Source organism: Aulostomus chinensis, chromosome 21 (genome assembly GCF_037954235.1).
Source record: "Aulostomus chinensis isolate RoL2024-O1b breed Wild chromosome 21, RoL_Achi_v1.0, whole genome shotgun sequence".
Taxonomy (NCBI): Eukaryota; Metazoa; Chordata; class Actinopteri; order Syngnathiformes; family Aulostomidae; genus Aulostomus; species Aulostomus chinensis.
In genome coordinates, this window is record NC_141340.1 from 20807517 (window position 1) to 20824164 (window position 16648).

Here is a 16648-nt window from a genome sequence, read left to right on the forward strand (position 1 = left end):
GGGGCGGTTGTACTGGGTCAGAGGGCACTGACCTCCCCTAGTGCTCCCAGTCCTCTCAGACATGAGAGCTTCATAATGGAACCTCTGTTCTTGTTGCTACACTCCTCATGATGGTTCCGTCCTGCTGGTCCGACTGTCTGAGTGCAGCAAAGCTAAAACGAGCTCCTCCTCCGTACGGTTCTGACTCCTCCTCAACAGCTCCAGGTCACGAGTGTGATCCCACCAAATGTTACGACTCAGCTCGGTTAGGGACAAGGAGACATAACAATATCCGGTGCTGTTATAGCTGGGCAGTTTTACTTCCGGATGTCGTGTGCGTTCACGTGTGATGTCAGAGCAAAAGAAAATGAAAGGACCTGCGGCCACGCAGGGCCAAAACCCGGCGCTAACCACAAGAAAATACACACAACTCCTCCGGAGCGACCAGCCACGCAGGGCAACACAGAAAGGAAACAAAAGTGTAAACCAAACCAACACGAATGGGAGGGACTCACCAGCCTCGCCTCACTGCCACACCACACGAACCCGATCTCAGGATCACGCTAAGCTGCTGCTTTATTGCTTAATGGAGCCACGCGGGGGACGACGTCCGCCACTGTGCAAAGTCGCCACCGGTGTCTGGCCCCGCTCTCCTTTTGACTCCTCCCACGTGCCACTGGCTGACTGGATTGGCTGGGGAGGAGGCCAGTCAGAGCGCAGGGTTGGCTCCGGGGGCCGGTGGAGGCAGGCGAGGGAGAAGGAGGTGACAGCGCATGGACGTCACAGGGCGCCATCCGTAACACCAACCAACATTCCACACCTGTGGAAGTTGTTGATTTTGTTGTTGAGGGAACCTCTGCTCTGATAGGGTGGCTCCTCAGTGATGCCGCGCTGACTCAACGATGTGAGCGCTTGTTTATTTCTCATCAAATCAACGTTCTTTGGAGTCACAGAGGCACACCAGTGCTTCAGCAGGATCTAAAGTCTCTGCTGGTTGCTCGGCAACCTCTCAACAAACACGAGGAGGACGCACCTCTCTGTACGCGTCACCTAACTGTGTTAGTTTGTCCACAGTTTGATGTGTTCATGGATGACACAACAGTCCAGTAACATGTGAGCAATACTTGCTGCAGGTTTGTGTCAGAACATGTGACACATGTGGTCTCTAAAGCCACCCTGCCTGTTCCCATAGCAACATCAGCTGTCGAGGCTCTTAATCAGCTGGAGTGATTAACAACTAAGAGGAAAAACTCATAAAAATGGCGGTTGATTTCCTCGGATGAACGGATGAGCCAGTTGACGTCTGGGATGTCGCTCTGTTAACTTCAGTAACAACATGGTGGCTCGCCTAGAACGCAGTCGCCACCTGAGCGCAAACGCTGCATTGTGTGAAGATGACGGCATGCAGCCGATTCGCCAGACATTCATCGGCTCTGACCTGAAATCTCGCTGATCCCTTTTTCACCAGAGAAATTACAGCCACTGTTCGTCGGTGCTGAGTAATTCTGCTGGTGGACTCTTTTTCTGTGAGGATGTTTTGGTCATGTGACTCGTGTATTCAGCACAACTTAAGTCGAACTTTGTCTTTGCTCAGAGTGGCTTTGCTGAAGAAGAGCGGCGAGGAGGACTGGAGGAACCGGATCAATAAGAAGCAGGATGTGGTGAAGGTTGCCGTGGGCGATGAGCACGCTCAGCTGTGGGAGCTGGAGCAGAGCTTCAAGAGGAAGGTAACCACCTGACCTGCACACTCACCTGACACAGTCGCCTCCCCTGACTCGCTAGGACTCGCCCGTGCATGTCGGCGACTGCGTGCTGCGTTCTGATCATCTGATTGATGAAGAGCGCCAAGACTTTGGGTCCTGCAGCGATCAGAGAGGCTCTGTGTTCTTTGGTCTCTTTTCTCTGTTCTCTCTCACATCTGTATCGTTTGTATCACTGATTGATGTGTACTCTTGGCTGGAAGAGATCCAGTCTGCTGTTGGGGCTTCTACTGGTTCTACTGGGGTACATCAAGGTCTTAATATACACGTTCAGAGAAAATAACTACACGTGTGTCTTGAACATGTACAACCTGCCGTCTGTTGCCACGCAGCACCTGATGAGCTGGTGACCACCTGGCATGAATGAATGAGGGATGAGGGAGGGAGGGAGTACCACAAAGGTAGTACTACATATGAAGTTGATTATTTTTTCAAAAACGCAGTTGACTCTCAGGTGCGAGCAGATGTGTGGCGTGTGACGACCACGAAGCAACCCTAATTACCGGTTGGCAGGGTTTCATTCTCTCTCGTGTGTGTTTTCATCCCCGGTGAGGAAACGTGACCTCCGTACGTAACAGCTTTTTGTCTCTGGAATACTGCCTAAACAAAATGTTGGTTGCTTTAATCTGGGAGAATAAATATTTGAGTCACACTTCATTTCATCATTTCACTTCATTTGTGGTTGAATCACCCTCTCACACACTCACTCACACACACGCAGACATGTGAGGTCAGAGGTCGAGGGTCAGCTATGGCCGAGTGTTGTGTGTTCCAGCTTCCTGTCAGCTGCATGTTTCCTGTATCAGTTCATTCTTCTGTTTGTCTTTCTCTCTGTCTGCATGTCCTTCATCCTTTTGAAAATAAACCTCTTGTTCCTCTGCATGTGGCGTGTGTCTCTGTTGGCATCGGCGGGTGGGGTGGGGGGCACGGGCGGGGGCTCCAGCTGTCGATGTGCTCACCTCCCTATCAGAGTTTTTTCAGCTGCACGTCAGCACGTGGTTGTGGTCATCGGCTCAGCTCAGCTCTTTGCTTTTTTTGCTATGACGCCATTTTGGTTTCGACTGGAAAAAGTGCGTTTGTCCATCAGTGCAGTGATGTCATCACTATCAGAGAGACAGAATCACTTAGGAGGTTGCGCCTCACTAAGGTCAAGGAAGCTGAATTCAGGGAGTATTAACCACGGTGCTAAACCCCAGCTGTCCGTCCTGTGCGATTGGCAGTCACTCTCTGTCTTAAATATTTCTCAAATGTAAGTCAGGCAGCAGAATGACACTCGGTTCAGGCCGTCAGTTTGATGCGAGGGAAGCAAGAGAACAACATGGGTTAACTTCGGGCCGGCGGCCCCCCAAGGTCAGGGGTGGCCCACCAAGGGTAAGGGTTTGGCCCCTTCTTCTCCCTGAGGCGCCGCTCGGTGAGAGGAGACTCTGTAGTCAGTGTCACTGGCCGGATCCGCCTAGACTGGACTCTCTGACTGTTTCTCTCTAAAACTCGACTGAGGAAACTAAAGAAGCGGAGCTCTGTGAGGTCAGAGGCGCTGCCAGCCTCATCTGAGCTCGTGGACTCGACCGGGTCCGTGTCCTGCGTGAGATCAACGACCCCGAAGAATCAGGCAGATAGAAAACGAATCGTATCAAGACTGTGATTGTTGTGCCTGACGATGCGGCCGTGATGCACGCGTCCACCAGGCAACCTCACAAACCTGTCCCTTCTTTCTGCGGCTGCTTGTCTGTAGGGCGACGAAGAACTGATGATGATGATGATGGATGAGTTCGCTGTGTCCGACCAGATATGGGTAAGGCTGGTGTGGGAGGACAGAATCTCTCTCTCTCTCTCTCTCTCTCTCTCTCTCTCTCTCTCGCACGCACACACACACACGCTCTCCCTCATCAAGTGCATACAAATTGGATTAATCTAAAATGATGTCATTCACAGTATTTCCTGGCTGTTAGCATGCTCTCCTGATGAATACACCCATGTGCGTGTGTGTGTGTTACCATCAGGACACACATGATGACAGTGTTCAGTTGCTGTGCCTTTTGTAGGGTCTCATATTGACAGAGTGACCTCATACCCTCAGCCACGCCTCCGGTGTGGTTGTGCACCAGCTGGGCGTTCCTGGTTGAGCGGCCATGACCCGGCAGCTCATTGGTCTGGTGGCAGCAGCTGAGTTTCACCAAACTGGCTGGAGGGGCGGAGCCTGGCTCAAAGAGGAGTTCGTTAAATGTTGGTCGGTTGAGTCATAGCGCCATCTAGCAGGTACAGGAAGTAAACTGGTGGAACACACATCACATGACACTGTGTTGCCTTCACCCGAGCTCCAGCTACAACACCTACAGGAAGTTTGTGTCCCCCAGCGCCACCTAGTGGAAGTAACATTTGACCACAGAGCAGCACCAGTCTGCTCCTCCTCCTCTGACCAGGTTTCTCCGCCTCTCTGTCTGCTGAGGTCACCGGGCCAGGGCGCAGAGACGCTCCCCTTCTGTTTTAGTTTGATCAGGGAGTGATAAACATCAAAACTGGAAGGGAGTTGTGACTCGGGTCAACATTCTGATGAAACATGAGAGAACTTCTGCTGGAGTAGAAGCCTGCGGCTGCGAGGCTCTCACTCACCCTCCATCTTTGTTTCTGTGGCCTCTGTAGGAGCCAGTCTTGGCCTCCTCTGCCTGCTCTCCTCCTGAGCCTCCTTTCCCTGAGGAGTCAGTCAATCAGGTAGGAGGCTGCATCACATCCCCGCCCCCCCACTAATCTCTGTTTTTCATCTGCAAACAACAACAGCCCCATCGTTAATGATGCGGCCCGGCTCAGCTGGCGTTTACTTGACACCGCACACTGTCACATTAAACGACCTTTGACCCTGAAAGGGTTTCTGCTTCCTCTGCTGGCAGCGGCTCATTAATATCGGCGGTCGTGCTTCGAGTGTTTCACGCCACTTTCGCAAAGCTTCGCAAAGACGAAGCATGGCGGCCGCTGCAGCTTCTGGCACGTGGAGAGTTCAGACGTTCACTGCTGTCTGGTCATTTTATCATTTCATCCTCATCTCTTCATCCTCTGCCTGTCTTTCTTACTTCATCCCTCCTTCCGGCTGTGAAGCCCACCAGATCTCCCAGACCCCTGCAGGTGGATGACAGACACCCCTGGAGACGGAAGGTGACCTTGACAAAACTGTGTACAGTGCTCTGGCTGCCCCCCACCCCCACCCCCCAGCAGCCTGTGTGTTCAGACCTCACCAGGCCCCCCACAGAACTGCTGGGTTCCACTTGTTGAGTGACACTTGTTTCATTCTAGTGCCTCCGGTTGCATGTGCACCCGGAGGAGGAGCGTGTAAAGGGTGTGTGTTCAAAGAGAGGCTCCCTGTGTGTCAGCCCCCCCACCCCAGCCTCACCCCACCCCCACCCCAGCCTCTTTTGCTTTGCTTCCATGTGTTTAGTAACATCAGCGGCTGGGAAAATCCACTGACAACAGTAACTGCTGATGAGTTCAGCTGAGCGTCTGTGTTGTTCCAGAGGGTGACGGAGGCCCAGACGGAGCCCCAGAAGGTGGAGGCTCACATGTCCATCCATGAGAGGAAGCAGCAGATCGTAGCTCAGGAGGAGGCCTGGAAGACCAGAGGTCACGGCGCCGCCAACGACTCCACTCAGTTCACCGTGGCTGCACGCATGGTCAAGAAAGGTCAGTGGCCAGCCGTCTCCCTCTCTCCCCCACTCCCTCTCCCTCTCCCTCTCTCCCCCACTCCTTCTCCCCCTCTCCCTCTCCCCCGCTCCCTCTCTCCCCCACTCTTTTCCTCTCTCTAGCGCTCAGCTCTTGATTTGGTCTCAGAAGTGGCAGGGGTCTGAGGACGGTGATGAGTCACTCTAGCATCACAAGTGTGTGGTCTGGATGGTCTGTCTCCTGTTGTTGTGTCTACGTGCAGCAGTGCTGCTGCTCATCACGCGAGTCCCAGTCTTGGTCTGCAGGCCCTCAACACTCAGAGGTAGCGCTACTCTGTACGATTAATAACGCGTACATTTTCTTCGCAGAAGTAAGTATTTATACGCAAGAATGTGAAATAATGAGACAGAGAACAACGGATCCCCTGAGTGGATGTCTGTGGAGTTGTAACTGTTCCAGCGGACGCCCAGCGGTGTGATGACGTCGTGCTTGTTTTTGTGTGATCAGGTTTGGCCTCCCCCGCCGCCCTGCAGTCACCAGCAGCGTCCAAACCCAAGAACAGTAGCCCGGCCATCTCCAAACCATACGAAGGTCAGTCCTGACCCGGTCCGCTGGTGTGTGTTCTCTGGGTTTGGAAAGTGTGGAACCGTGTGTATCACAGACCAGTGGACCGCGTGTCTGTAGAGGATTCAGATGATTAGTGGCTTGAAACTTGAAAGGAAGGCAGGAGAGGAGGTGTCCTCGGGGCTCCAGATGCCCTCAAAGAGTTCACAAGAAATAGCAGCACTTTGTTGCCCTTTCATGGTTCAACAGCAGGCTCAGCAGTGTGAGATGCAGATGATGTGTGTGCTACCATCAGACACACCGTAAACATGTGGCTCTAACAAGGGTGTGTGTGTGTGTGCGTGCGTGCATGCGTGTGTGCGTGTGTGTGTGTGTGTGTGTGTGTGTGTGTAGAGATCAAGGCTGTACCGGACCTGAACCTGGAGTCAGACAGGAAGCTGGATAAACTGGAGTCCTTCCTGGGGAAGATCAACAGTAAAGGTCCGTTGCATTCACTTGTGTTCACTAGAGTGACGTGTGAGTGTAGCCCCGCCTCCGTGACGCCCACACAGGTGTGGCTACTGTGGCTCTCTGAAGGTTGCCTTCTTCCGTGAATTAATTAGTCTGAAAGAACAGAAAAGACCCTTCATCTTCTCATCTTTAAGCTCCAAGTCCTCGCAGCAGCACGTCGGTCTGGATTAACCCCCCGAGCTCCAGATGCCTTTAGTCATCGCTAGGAACTGTGACAACTTGAGAAATAACTTCAGAATCCTGTGCAAAGAGTGTTTGAACAACATAACTCCATCCTAATGGAGAGCATGAACCAGATCCTGTGAAAACATCAACCTGGGCTCTCTTCATCATAAGTGGGCAGCCATGATTGATCAGCTGATCCCCAGTCACATGACTAGAATGTGGCTGAGCTGGAGGATGTGAACATGAACATCTTTTACAGTTTTTGTGTCTGCATCCAGCCGTGAGCGTGCAGGACTTTGTGTTGCGGTAACAGTCAGTAAAACCTTGTCAGAGCGCTGTGGCGTCGTCGGGACAGCCCGGCAACGGTCCAGGGTTCTGATTGACACCAGGTTTCTATTGATTGTCTGAATCCCGGGAAAGTCGCCGTAATGAACAACTGGCTCCCGGCTAATTAATTGATTCCTGATCAATAAAATCATGAATCACAGACAAAAATAAAATGTTTCACTTTCATTTGCCAGTCTCACTGTTTCCATGGCAACATGAGCCAAGTAATAAACGTTGCGTGCTGTGACTGTGTCTCGTCCCGTCAGTGTCTGGACTTCCTGATGTCACCGTCACAGTAACGGAGAAGAAGGTGAAGGAAGTAATGAGCCTGGAGGATGAAACCTTCACCAAGTTTTACCGCCAGGTGGAGGAGCTGCCCGCCGCCACCAACAAGGTGGAGATAGACGACGACTTTGACGCCATCTTCGGCACCCAGGCGCCAAAGTAAGTTCTCACTGCCAGGAGTCAACTGTTGTGAACTCCTGGAATCAATGACCTTTAACCTGTGACCTCTCCTCAGGCTGACATCAGCGATGGTGCAGCACAAGCGAGCGGTGCGGCCGACCCGTAACGTCCAGGCGTCTAGGAACCCTCTGAAGATGCTCGCCGCCAGAGAGGACATCCGACACGAGTACACAGAGCAGAGACTCAACATCGGCCTGCTGGAGAGCAGAAGGATGAAGGCTGAGAAGAGTGAGCGAGGATGATGAGCACCAACACACGGGGACACATCATGTGACCGGGGGCTTAGCGTGTATTCAGAATCATTAAATTTCTGAAGATGGCGAGTTGCGGCGGTTTAGGAGCAGATTCATGAGTCTGTCAGCTTCATGTCAGACTCCTCTGTCAATACCTGGTGGAATTAATACGTATTGGTGTTCATTCGCTGCAAGAGGAACCGTCAGAACACGCGTCTCAATCTCTGAGTCTCAGATGAGGATCCACCCTGATGAGCTCCTCTGGGGCCTGCAGGCACCCTACCTGGATCTGAGCCCGGGTTCCTCTCATTGTCCTGAGCGGGTCAGAGCTCAGCTTTGTTTGTTAGCATCTCACGTGTTTTTCAGCTCATGTTGAGACCTCAGGGAGCCCACAGGCACTCCTGCCCGCCCCCTCATCATGTAGATGGTCTCCTGTCAGGCTCAGATGACGCGTGTCCCTGCCCTCTGCCTCATTTTCCTCTCTGTTCTCTTCTGTTGGCTGCAGTGAGTAAGAACTCCGGGTTCTCCGAGGTGGCTCTAGCTGGGCTCGCCAGCAAGGAGAACTTCAGTAACGTCAACCTGCGCAGCGTCAACATCTCAGAGCAAATGTCCAACAACAGCGCCGTGCCGTACAAGAAGCTCATGCTCCTGCAGGTCAAAGGTCAGTAGCGCGGACAGGTCGCTGTCGCCCAGCTGTACACAGACAGGTGCCGGACCCCCAGCAGGGTTGCCAAGGTCGTGGTTTCCAGTTTAACAGCCGACAGAAGGATTTCATTCCTAAAAAGAGCAAATAGTGTTTTGTTTTCCCCAGTATATTTTTGTACTGTTGAAGTTGGCACGGACGAACTGACACAACGTGAGCTCTTGTTTCCCTGCTCCTCGACTGCACTGCTTCCTGGAGCTGAAAGGGTGTCCTTGTGGATTCTGGCAGCTGGTCAACATGAACTCAGCTGGAAAAGGTGATGTCACATCTAGCACCTCGACGCGATGCTGGTCAGGATTCGATGATCTTTAAATCACAATGTGACGACAGCTGTGAGGTCCAGGGTGCTTGTGTTGCCAGCTGTCAGTCAAATTTAAATCACACACACGCACACACACAATGAGGCACCTGACTGGTGTTTTTATTTTGGTGGTCATTTCAGTTGTTCAGCCGCGTTTTGTGCCTAACAAAAGAGTGAAGCAGCAGCTGATGGTCATGTGGGGATGGAAGCTCCTCTCGTGGCGCCGATGAGCCAGTACGAGAGCAGTCAACAATTACGCCTCCATCAAGATGTGCCCTCTGATACGTGTCTCACCGTTTTCTTATCTAATCAAGCTGGTTTGGCGAAAACGTGTCATATCTGGATATCATATCATATCTTCTGCTAGTGAGTCTTTAGCTGCTGCCACATTCAATCACTGGAAAAATGGATGGCTGCGTCTGGCGGCCCGCCGGAGGAGGCTGCTCCAGGGTTGCTCTCTCCAGGGGATATCTAAAATAAGAGATGCTCTCTTTTGGTGCGGTGGCTCCTCCTCCGCACGTCTGCTGCTGACGGCTGCGGCTCTAAATCCTCATCCCCAGGTCACCTCACGCGCCTCCAGACCCCACCGTGACGAATCCAGACCAAGTCCACCGGACTGGGTTACTGCTGTCAAACCTGCTGCAGAGGAGCTTCTGCTGGGCTCTGATTGGCTCCTTTGACTTGTCAATCACAGCCTCCGAGGCCCTGAACAGCCTAGAGATTATTTCCAGACAAGTGTTTTAAAGTGGTTTTAAGAATTAAGAGAACAGCTGAATGTTTGTATACAGGCTGGCATATTGTCTCCATGACAACCATCGGCCTGGTGGCCTTAACAGTCACCCTCATCGCCTGTAATTGATGAGGGGGTGGTGTGTGTGTGTGTGTGTGTGTGTGTGTGTGTGTGTGTGTGTGTGTGTGTGTGTGACTAGGTCGGCGGCACGTCCAGACCAGGCTGGTGGAGCCCAGAGCGTCCTCCCTGAACAGCGGCGACTGTTTCCTGCTCATCACTCCTCATCACTGCTTCATCTGGACTGGAGAGTTCGCCAACATCATTGAGAAGAACAAGGTAAGTCTCACCTTTGGAAGCAGCAGTGACACAGGAAGTGAGAATGTGTGTCAAGGGGGTGTTCAGGAAGTGGGGGGCCACTGTTGGGCAGGTCTGCTGAGGTTTGCCTGGCGGGACGCCACGCTGACCTCATCTGACTCAGACACACGGCTCGTTGTTTCCTGTCTCGTTTGACAAAGTGAACACACTCTTGATTTGACTCTGTAGTGGCTTTTGGAGGCAGATTTGAAGCAGCAGTCGGTTTCCAGCTTTCTTGTCCGCACGAGTGAAAGAACACAAAACAAAGCCTTTCATTTCCTTCCAGGCATCAGAGTTGGCCAACTTCATCCAGAGCAAGAGGGACCTGGGCTGTCGCGCTAACCAGGTCCAGATCATTGAGGAGGCGGGGGGTGCAAACAGCCACGCCACCAAGGAGTTCTGGAAGATCCTGGGAGGCCAGACCACCTACCAGTGTATGACTTCATATCTAAACAGTGTAACAGTGGAGGCCGTCATCTTCTTACTCCTGCTGTCCCTCCTCCTCCCTCTCTCTCTCTCTTCATAGCTGCTGGAACGCCCGACGAGGACGAGCTGTACGAGGGCGCCATCGTGGAGACCAACTGTATTTACCGTCTGATGGAGAACAAGTTGGTCCCAGATGATGATTTTTGGGCCAAGATGCCCCGATGTTGCCTCCTCAACCCGAAGGAGGTCCGACAGCACAAGTCACTACCTGAACTATTTTGACCTTTCACACAGAAGTTCATCGTTCTGGATTGAAAACAAGTGTTTGTTTCCGGCGCAGGTTCTGGTTTTTGACTTTGGCAGTGAGATGTACATCTGGCACGGGAAGGAGGTGACGCTGGCCCAGAGGAAGGTGGCCTTCCAGCTGGCCAAGCACCTGTGGAACGGAACCTTCGACTACACCAACTGTGACATCAACCCACTGGACCCGGGAGAGTGCAACCCGCTCATTCCTAAGTACGGGGCACAAACGCGTAGAGACGAGTCCCGTCTTTTTCTGAGTCCTTCAGAGGAGACGTTCTCAGCCTTTCACAAAAGCACACACACCATTAAACCAGGCGGCAGCATCAACCTGTTAGTCCTGCAGATCTTTGTCAAAGCAGGAAAGAACGGATGAAACTGATGAAAGAAGTGCTCAGTAATGCTGGAGTGAATGAAGGGGACGCGGTGGTGCCGCCGTGGATCAGCCTGGGTAGCAAATTGTCAGCTTGGATGTTTTCTGTCGATCAGCTTTTAAGTTCATCCTGCTGTTAGATCAGCTGCCGGCAAAACGTCATCAGTCTGGGTTTCAGGGTTTCTCTGCAGGACTGTAGAGCTTTTATTAGCTTCATCAACAGATTCAAACCTCTCCGTCTTAACCCTGTGGTTCCTGTCCGCTGCAGGATGGGCCAGGGCCGCCCTGACTGGGCTGTGTTCGGCCGACTGACCCATCACAATGAAACCACCCTGTTCAAGGAGAAGTTCTTGGACTGGAGCGACTCCAGGAAGACCCCCAGCCCCACGGGACCCAGCAGGAACCCCACCAGTGATCCAAAGGTAGAGCGGCGCTCCGCTGCCGGCGCCGTGGGTGTGTCACGCTGAAGGCTCACATCTTCACTCCTCTCCTCTCAGGAGCAGTCGGCTGACCAGCCCCGGGCCTACGACGCCTCCCTGATGATGCCTCTCCATCAGGTGCCCGTCTGCACCGTCCTGGAGGGCTTCAACGTGGGCCGAGGCTACGGGCTGGTGGAGGGTGAGGACTGGAGGAGCTACGACATCAGCACACAGGTGGTGGAGGTGTGGCACATCCTGGAGTTTGACTACAGCCGCCTGCCACGGCAGAGCATCGGCCAGTTCCATGACGGCGATACGTACGTGGTGAAGTGGAAGTACATGGTCAGCACGGCAGGTGAGTGTGTTCACACAGGTGCTCCATCGCCTGAACACCACAAGCACACTCACACACACCTGAGTGTGTCTTTCTAATCATCAAAGTCGTATTAACAGTCTCGTATCATGTGATGAGGTTGGATCCTAGCATGCTGTGTAACTCCTCTGAATCCCTCGGGATCGGAGACAGTAAACAAGCAGTCTACTCCGATGTCTCTGGGTGCCAGCGCTCAGTCCGCCGAGCATCTCACTAACGTGTCTCTCCTCTGATCCGGGTCCGTCAGTGGGGAAGAGACAGAACCCGGAGCAGCTGAAGACGGCCGGCGCCGGGAAAGAGAAGTGCTGCTACTTCTTCTGGCAGGGACGCAACTCCACCGTCAGTGAGAAGGGAACGTCGGCACTGATGACAGTTGAGCTGGACGAGGAGAGAGGGGCGCAGGTACACAGTCACACACGCGCACGCTCTTCTCTTCACGTGTCCATGTTCAGCTCCCCTCTAAAGTTTCTCATCTCTTGGTCTGGTCCCCTGCTGGTGGTCCAGGTGCAGGTCCAGCAGGGTAAAGAGCCTCCCAGCTTCCTGCAATGCTTCCGTGGAGGGATGATCATCCACTCAGGGAAGAGGGAGGAGGAAGAGGAGACCTCCCAGAGTAGGACTCCCGACAGCTTTGACACACACCTGGTTCTCCTGTCCCTGCCACTCACCTCTGCTTCTCTTCCTCCCAGATGATTGGCGCCTGTACTGCGTGCGCGGGGAGGTGGAGGTGGAGAGCCACCTGCTGGAGGTGGCGTGTCACTGCAGCAGCCTGCGCTCCAGGGTGTCCATGGTGCTGCTGAGCGTCAGCCAGGCGCTCATATACCTGTGGCACGGCTGCAAGGCTCAGACTCACACACGGAACGTCGCGCACACCGCCGCCAGCAAGATCCGAGAACAGTGAGTGGAACCGATCCCACACGAGTGACATCATCATCCTCATCATCATCAGTGTGACCCTTCTGTTTGTGTCCAGCTGTCCCCTGGAGGCCGGCCTCCACAGCAGCAGCAACGTCACCATCCAAGAGTGTGACGAAGGAGCTGAGCCTGCCAGCTTCTGGGAGGCTCTGGGCAGGAGGGACAGGAAGGCCTACGACTGCATGCTGCAGGGTGGGAGGAACAGGGGACACACACACACACACACACACACCTAACTTAGAGTATTTATCAGCAGCAATAGTGCCCGCCATGTTCCGTTGGAGGCTGTGGGTGTTGTGGAGCGCCTGTTAATGTGTCATCTGTGTTGACCTTTGACCCTCAGACCCTGGCAGGTTCAACTTCACACCTCGACTGTACCAACTGAGCAGCAGCTCGGGGGAGTTTGTCGCTGTGGAGTTTCTCTACCCAGCCAGAGACCCCAGGAGGGTTAATTCCATGCCTTTCCTGCAGGAGGACTTGTATTCAGCCTCCCAACCAGGTATACACACACACACACATCCTTGTACTTAAATCTTTGTGAGGACTTTCAACTGACGCACTACATTCCCTAGCCCCTCCCCCTAACCCTAACCATCTCAGCTGACTGCCTGATCCTAACCTTGACCCTAAACCTAACCAGAACCTGATCCTAACCTTGACCCTAAAACCAAGACTTGACCTTCAAATGACCCTCTGAAGATGTGAGGACCGGCTAAAATGTCCTCCCTTTCCAAAAATGTCCTCACTCTGTTGGTTAAATACTCATTCTTGTCCTCAATATGAAGCAAGTACAAGGACACACACACACACACGTGTGTGTGATGACTCATGACAGTGTGCTGCGGTTGTGTGTCCAGCTCTGTTCCTGGTGGACAACCATCATGAGGTGTACCTGTGGCAGGGCTGGTGGCCTCAGGACAGTGAGAGCACCGGCTCGGCCCGCATCCGCTGGGACTCAGACAGGAAGTGCGCTATGGAGACGGTACTGCAGTACTGCTCAGGTACTCTGCTTCACTCCTGCCGTTGCTGCTGGTTCACTGTTCAGGTTTTGTTCCTCCATCAACCTGCTCCTGTCTGACAGTAACAAATGAGCAGGGAGCAGCAGGTCAGCTGGCCCGGCGCTGAGGCGCGGCTGAGTGTTCCTCACCAGCGGTGAGAGTCACGAGTCTGACTCTGGACCAGCATCAGGATTTTCTTCCTGATAAATAAGAAGTGCAGCAACTTCTGATCAATCCCTTTTAGTTTGTGAAACCAATTCAGCAAATAATACACATTTCCATGTCAAGCCCCACATTCTGGCTCAAGCCCCACCCACTTCCAGATTAAACCCCGCCCCCTCCAGTACAGATAAGATACTGGTGTTCTCACTCATCCCTAACGGAGAGTATTTAATCTTTGCTTCAAACTGATTGGAAATAAGGAACTTGAACGTTGCCGCCCTTTGACCGTGTATAAAGTACTTAGTACGTGATCCTGGTACTGTGACGTGGGTCAGTACTTGTGTTCAGGTGTTGTAGTGAAACGATTCCTCAGTGTTTCCGCGGCTCACGGACGAAACGCGACCTGCTAGAGAACAGAATCACCGGCCTGACGCCCTGCTGACCGCCTCTGTCTCGGTTCCAGAGAAGAACCAGAAGAAGCCTCCTAAAGCGTACCTGATCCACGCGGGCCTGGAACCGCTCACCTTCACCAACATGTTCCCCAGCTGGGAGCACCGGGAGGACATCGCTGAGATCACCGAGAGGGTGGGTGGGCGTGACATCACATGACCGCAGCACTGGCAGTGCCACGATCACCGGTATCAGCTGTCCAATTGGGCGTGTGTGTGTTGGCAGGAAGCAGAGGTGTGTAACCAGATAATCCTGGTGGAGGATGTGCTGGCCAGGTTGTGTAAGACCACCTACCCTCTGGAGGAGCTCGTGGCGCGGCCGCTGCCCGAGGGCGTCGACCCTCTCCGCCTGGAGGTCTACCTGTCAGACGAGGACTTCCAGGTAAGACGCTGTCATCTACTTTACACCTGGAATTCAAATCCAGACACTACGTGATCACATGACCTTTCAGGTGTAAATGCACCTGAGACTCACTGAGGACCTGAATACACGTGTAACAACAAACGTGTGTGTGTGTGTGTGTGTGTGTGTGTGTGTGTGTGTGTGTGTGTGTGTGTGTGTGTGTGTGTGTGTGTATCAGTGCTGACAGCGGGGCCTCATACTGGTACCTGGAGTAAATGAGTGTGCTCCAGTACTGTACTTGCCCCCCCTGAGCCGGCCGCTTCCTGCTGAAGACTGGAACCTAAATTGAGTCACAAACATAATTTTACCTTAAATGAGGCTCAGAAGACTCCTGAGCCAGCCCAGTACTGCAGTTTTAGCAAGTACAAGTACATCAACTCCAATTCCAGTGTTTTGTTTGTGTGTGTGTGTGTGTGTGTGTATGTGTGCATTTATGTGTGTGTATTGATTATTCATCCTTCTTTAATTCCACTTGTTTTTTTCTTCCTGTCTTTTGCGTTCCTTTGTCGTCCCGCCTCGTCCCTCTTGTCTTGCCCCCCCCCCCACAGAGCGTTGAGGCTTCTGGGAAGGTGAGTTCACTGGCATGGACGGCCCAGGCTGCTGTTGCACTCCAGTCTCACTCTTCACCTCCATCCACCATCCCTCGGTTTATCACTCTGTCTTACTTGTCTGCGTGGTCTCAGCATGTCGCACTGACTCGTACTGACTCCTCCCACGTCCTCAGACAGGAAGTGTGTGAACTGAAGAATGAACCTCACTGATGCACGAGAGTTCTCCCCACCACCACACACATGCAGTGTTGTTGTTGTCGTTCTAATTGTGGCATTGTTGTTGTTTACCTCCCAGAAAGCCCTGGAGATGAGCAGAGAGGAGTACGGCGCCATGCCCGGCTGGAAGCAGGTCAACCTGAAGAAGGCCAAAGGCCTCTTCTAATGTTGGGATCAGAGCGACACCGAGGACTTCAGGGAGCAGCTCCGGAGTCTGCAGTCTCCTCTTTTGTGTTCATGTCCTGACGCGGCAGCGGCAGCGGCTGGAGGGAGGGGGCGGGGTTGAGAGGCGGGCCAGCTTCTTGTCCTCTGTTCTCCTCCGTGCCAGTGTTGGTGCAGGTCCGTGCGGCGGCGGCGCTTCTCCACACCCACACACGTGCATGTACACATGAACCAAACCGCAGACGCCTTCCCGCTTTCGGTCGGAGCGGAGCACGCCGGCCAGCTTGCTCCACATCAGAAACGTTGCTATTCTTGTATGTTTGTGCATTAAAAATAATTTATATTTATATCAAATCCATGTAGGGCCTTTTGTAAAAGACCGTTCCAGAGTATCACTGAGCGCAGTGAGGAGTTGTAGGATGAATGTTCTTGTGTCATATGTTGAAATAACCTGCTGTACAGGCGCAGCTGCTCCACGTGATGCCTCGAGTGTTGCTACTGTCGGGCGGCGGCGGCCATGTGTTTGATTCCTGAACGCTCCAGTGTATAGTGCCTTGCTTCTGTGTACAGTTTCTATACAGATCCTAGTCTGCATTTTAAAAGACTCTTTGTGATATCAAGAACTAATAGAGAAATAAACCTTGGAAGATGATGTCAACACGTTTGATGTCGAGTGTCAAAGTTCTGCACTTCCCCTGATCCTCCAGCAGAGGGCGGTAGAGCACCGAGCTCTGATCTGGTGCTCCGGCAGAATCCCCAACTACGGCTACGGTGTAGACTTTATGTGTCACTGCTGGATGTTGATTTTATAGAATTAAAGGAGTAAAGGCTGCACTGACTACTAATAGAATTCCCACCTGGGTGCTGTCACAGGACCTTTGAGAGCTTCATCACTAACAGGGATCCAGGTGTGGGCCACATGTAGACTGCAGTATTTTTAGCTCTAATTACTATTTAAACAGAACAAGATCAAAGTGGAGCTGCTCTCAGACCTGCAGCTCCATGTGATGTTCCCTAACAATTTAAAAATATCCACATCTGCCCCCAAATGTTAGCAGTTGCTCCGCGGCCCACGCGCCAGCCTCCCTGCAAACACAAACCCTAAACTGCAATTAAAGGCCGATATCTCGTGATCCAGGTGGATGTGGAGCTTTTATTTTCCAGA

At 52.8% G+C, this 16648-nt stretch overlaps 1 protein-coding gene across 6 annotated transcripts in view; it reads left to right on the forward strand.

The window, feature by feature from the left end:
* Positions 1 to 16135, forward strand: part of svila (supervillin a) — a 42135-nt gene extending 26000 nt beyond the window's left edge. For 3 of the 6 annotated variants that reach the window (XM_086190859.1, XM_086190855.1, XM_086190858.1), the window contains 25 exons: positions 1574 to 1706; positions 3472 to 3531; positions 4380 to 4448; positions 4830 to 4886; positions 5243 to 5408; positions 5895 to 5978; positions 6345 to 6431; positions 7220 to 7397; positions 7474 to 7646; positions 8157 to 8312; positions 9585 to 9721; positions 10026 to 10173; positions 10266 to 10411; positions 10506 to 10681; positions 11107 to 11260; positions 11336 to 11612; positions 11878 to 12032; positions 12135 to 12240; positions 12317 to 12524; positions 12601 to 12734; positions 12886 to 13041; positions 13400 to 13543; positions 14166 to 14287; positions 14378 to 14533; positions 15401 to 16135. In XM_086190859.1, the coding sequence (XP_086046985.1) occupies positions 1574 to 1706; positions 3472 to 3531; positions 4380 to 4448; positions 4830 to 4886; positions 5243 to 5408; positions 5895 to 5978; positions 6345 to 6431; positions 7220 to 7397; positions 7474 to 7646; positions 8157 to 8312; positions 9585 to 9721; positions 10026 to 10173; positions 10266 to 10411; positions 10506 to 10681; positions 11107 to 11260; positions 11336 to 11612; positions 11878 to 12032; positions 12135 to 12240; positions 12317 to 12524; positions 12601 to 12734; positions 12886 to 13041; positions 13400 to 13543; positions 14166 to 14287; positions 14378 to 14533; positions 15401 to 15487 (3469 nt within the window). In that variant the 3' untranslated portion in view covers positions 15488 to 16135. The remainder of the gene's footprint in view (positions 1 to 1573; positions 1707 to 3471; positions 3532 to 4379; positions 4449 to 4829; positions 4887 to 5242; positions 5409 to 5894; positions 5979 to 6344; positions 6432 to 7219; positions 7398 to 7473; positions 7647 to 8156; positions 8313 to 9584; positions 9722 to 10025; positions 10174 to 10265; positions 10412 to 10505; positions 10682 to 11106; positions 11261 to 11335; positions 11613 to 11877; positions 12033 to 12134; positions 12241 to 12316; positions 12525 to 12600; positions 12735 to 12885; positions 13042 to 13399; positions 13544 to 14165; positions 14288 to 14377; positions 14534 to 15400) is intronic. The other 3 variants (XM_086190853.1, XM_086190856.1, XM_086190857.1) reach the window with 3 other exon arrangements.
* Positions 16136 to 16648: the final 513 nt, after the last annotated feature.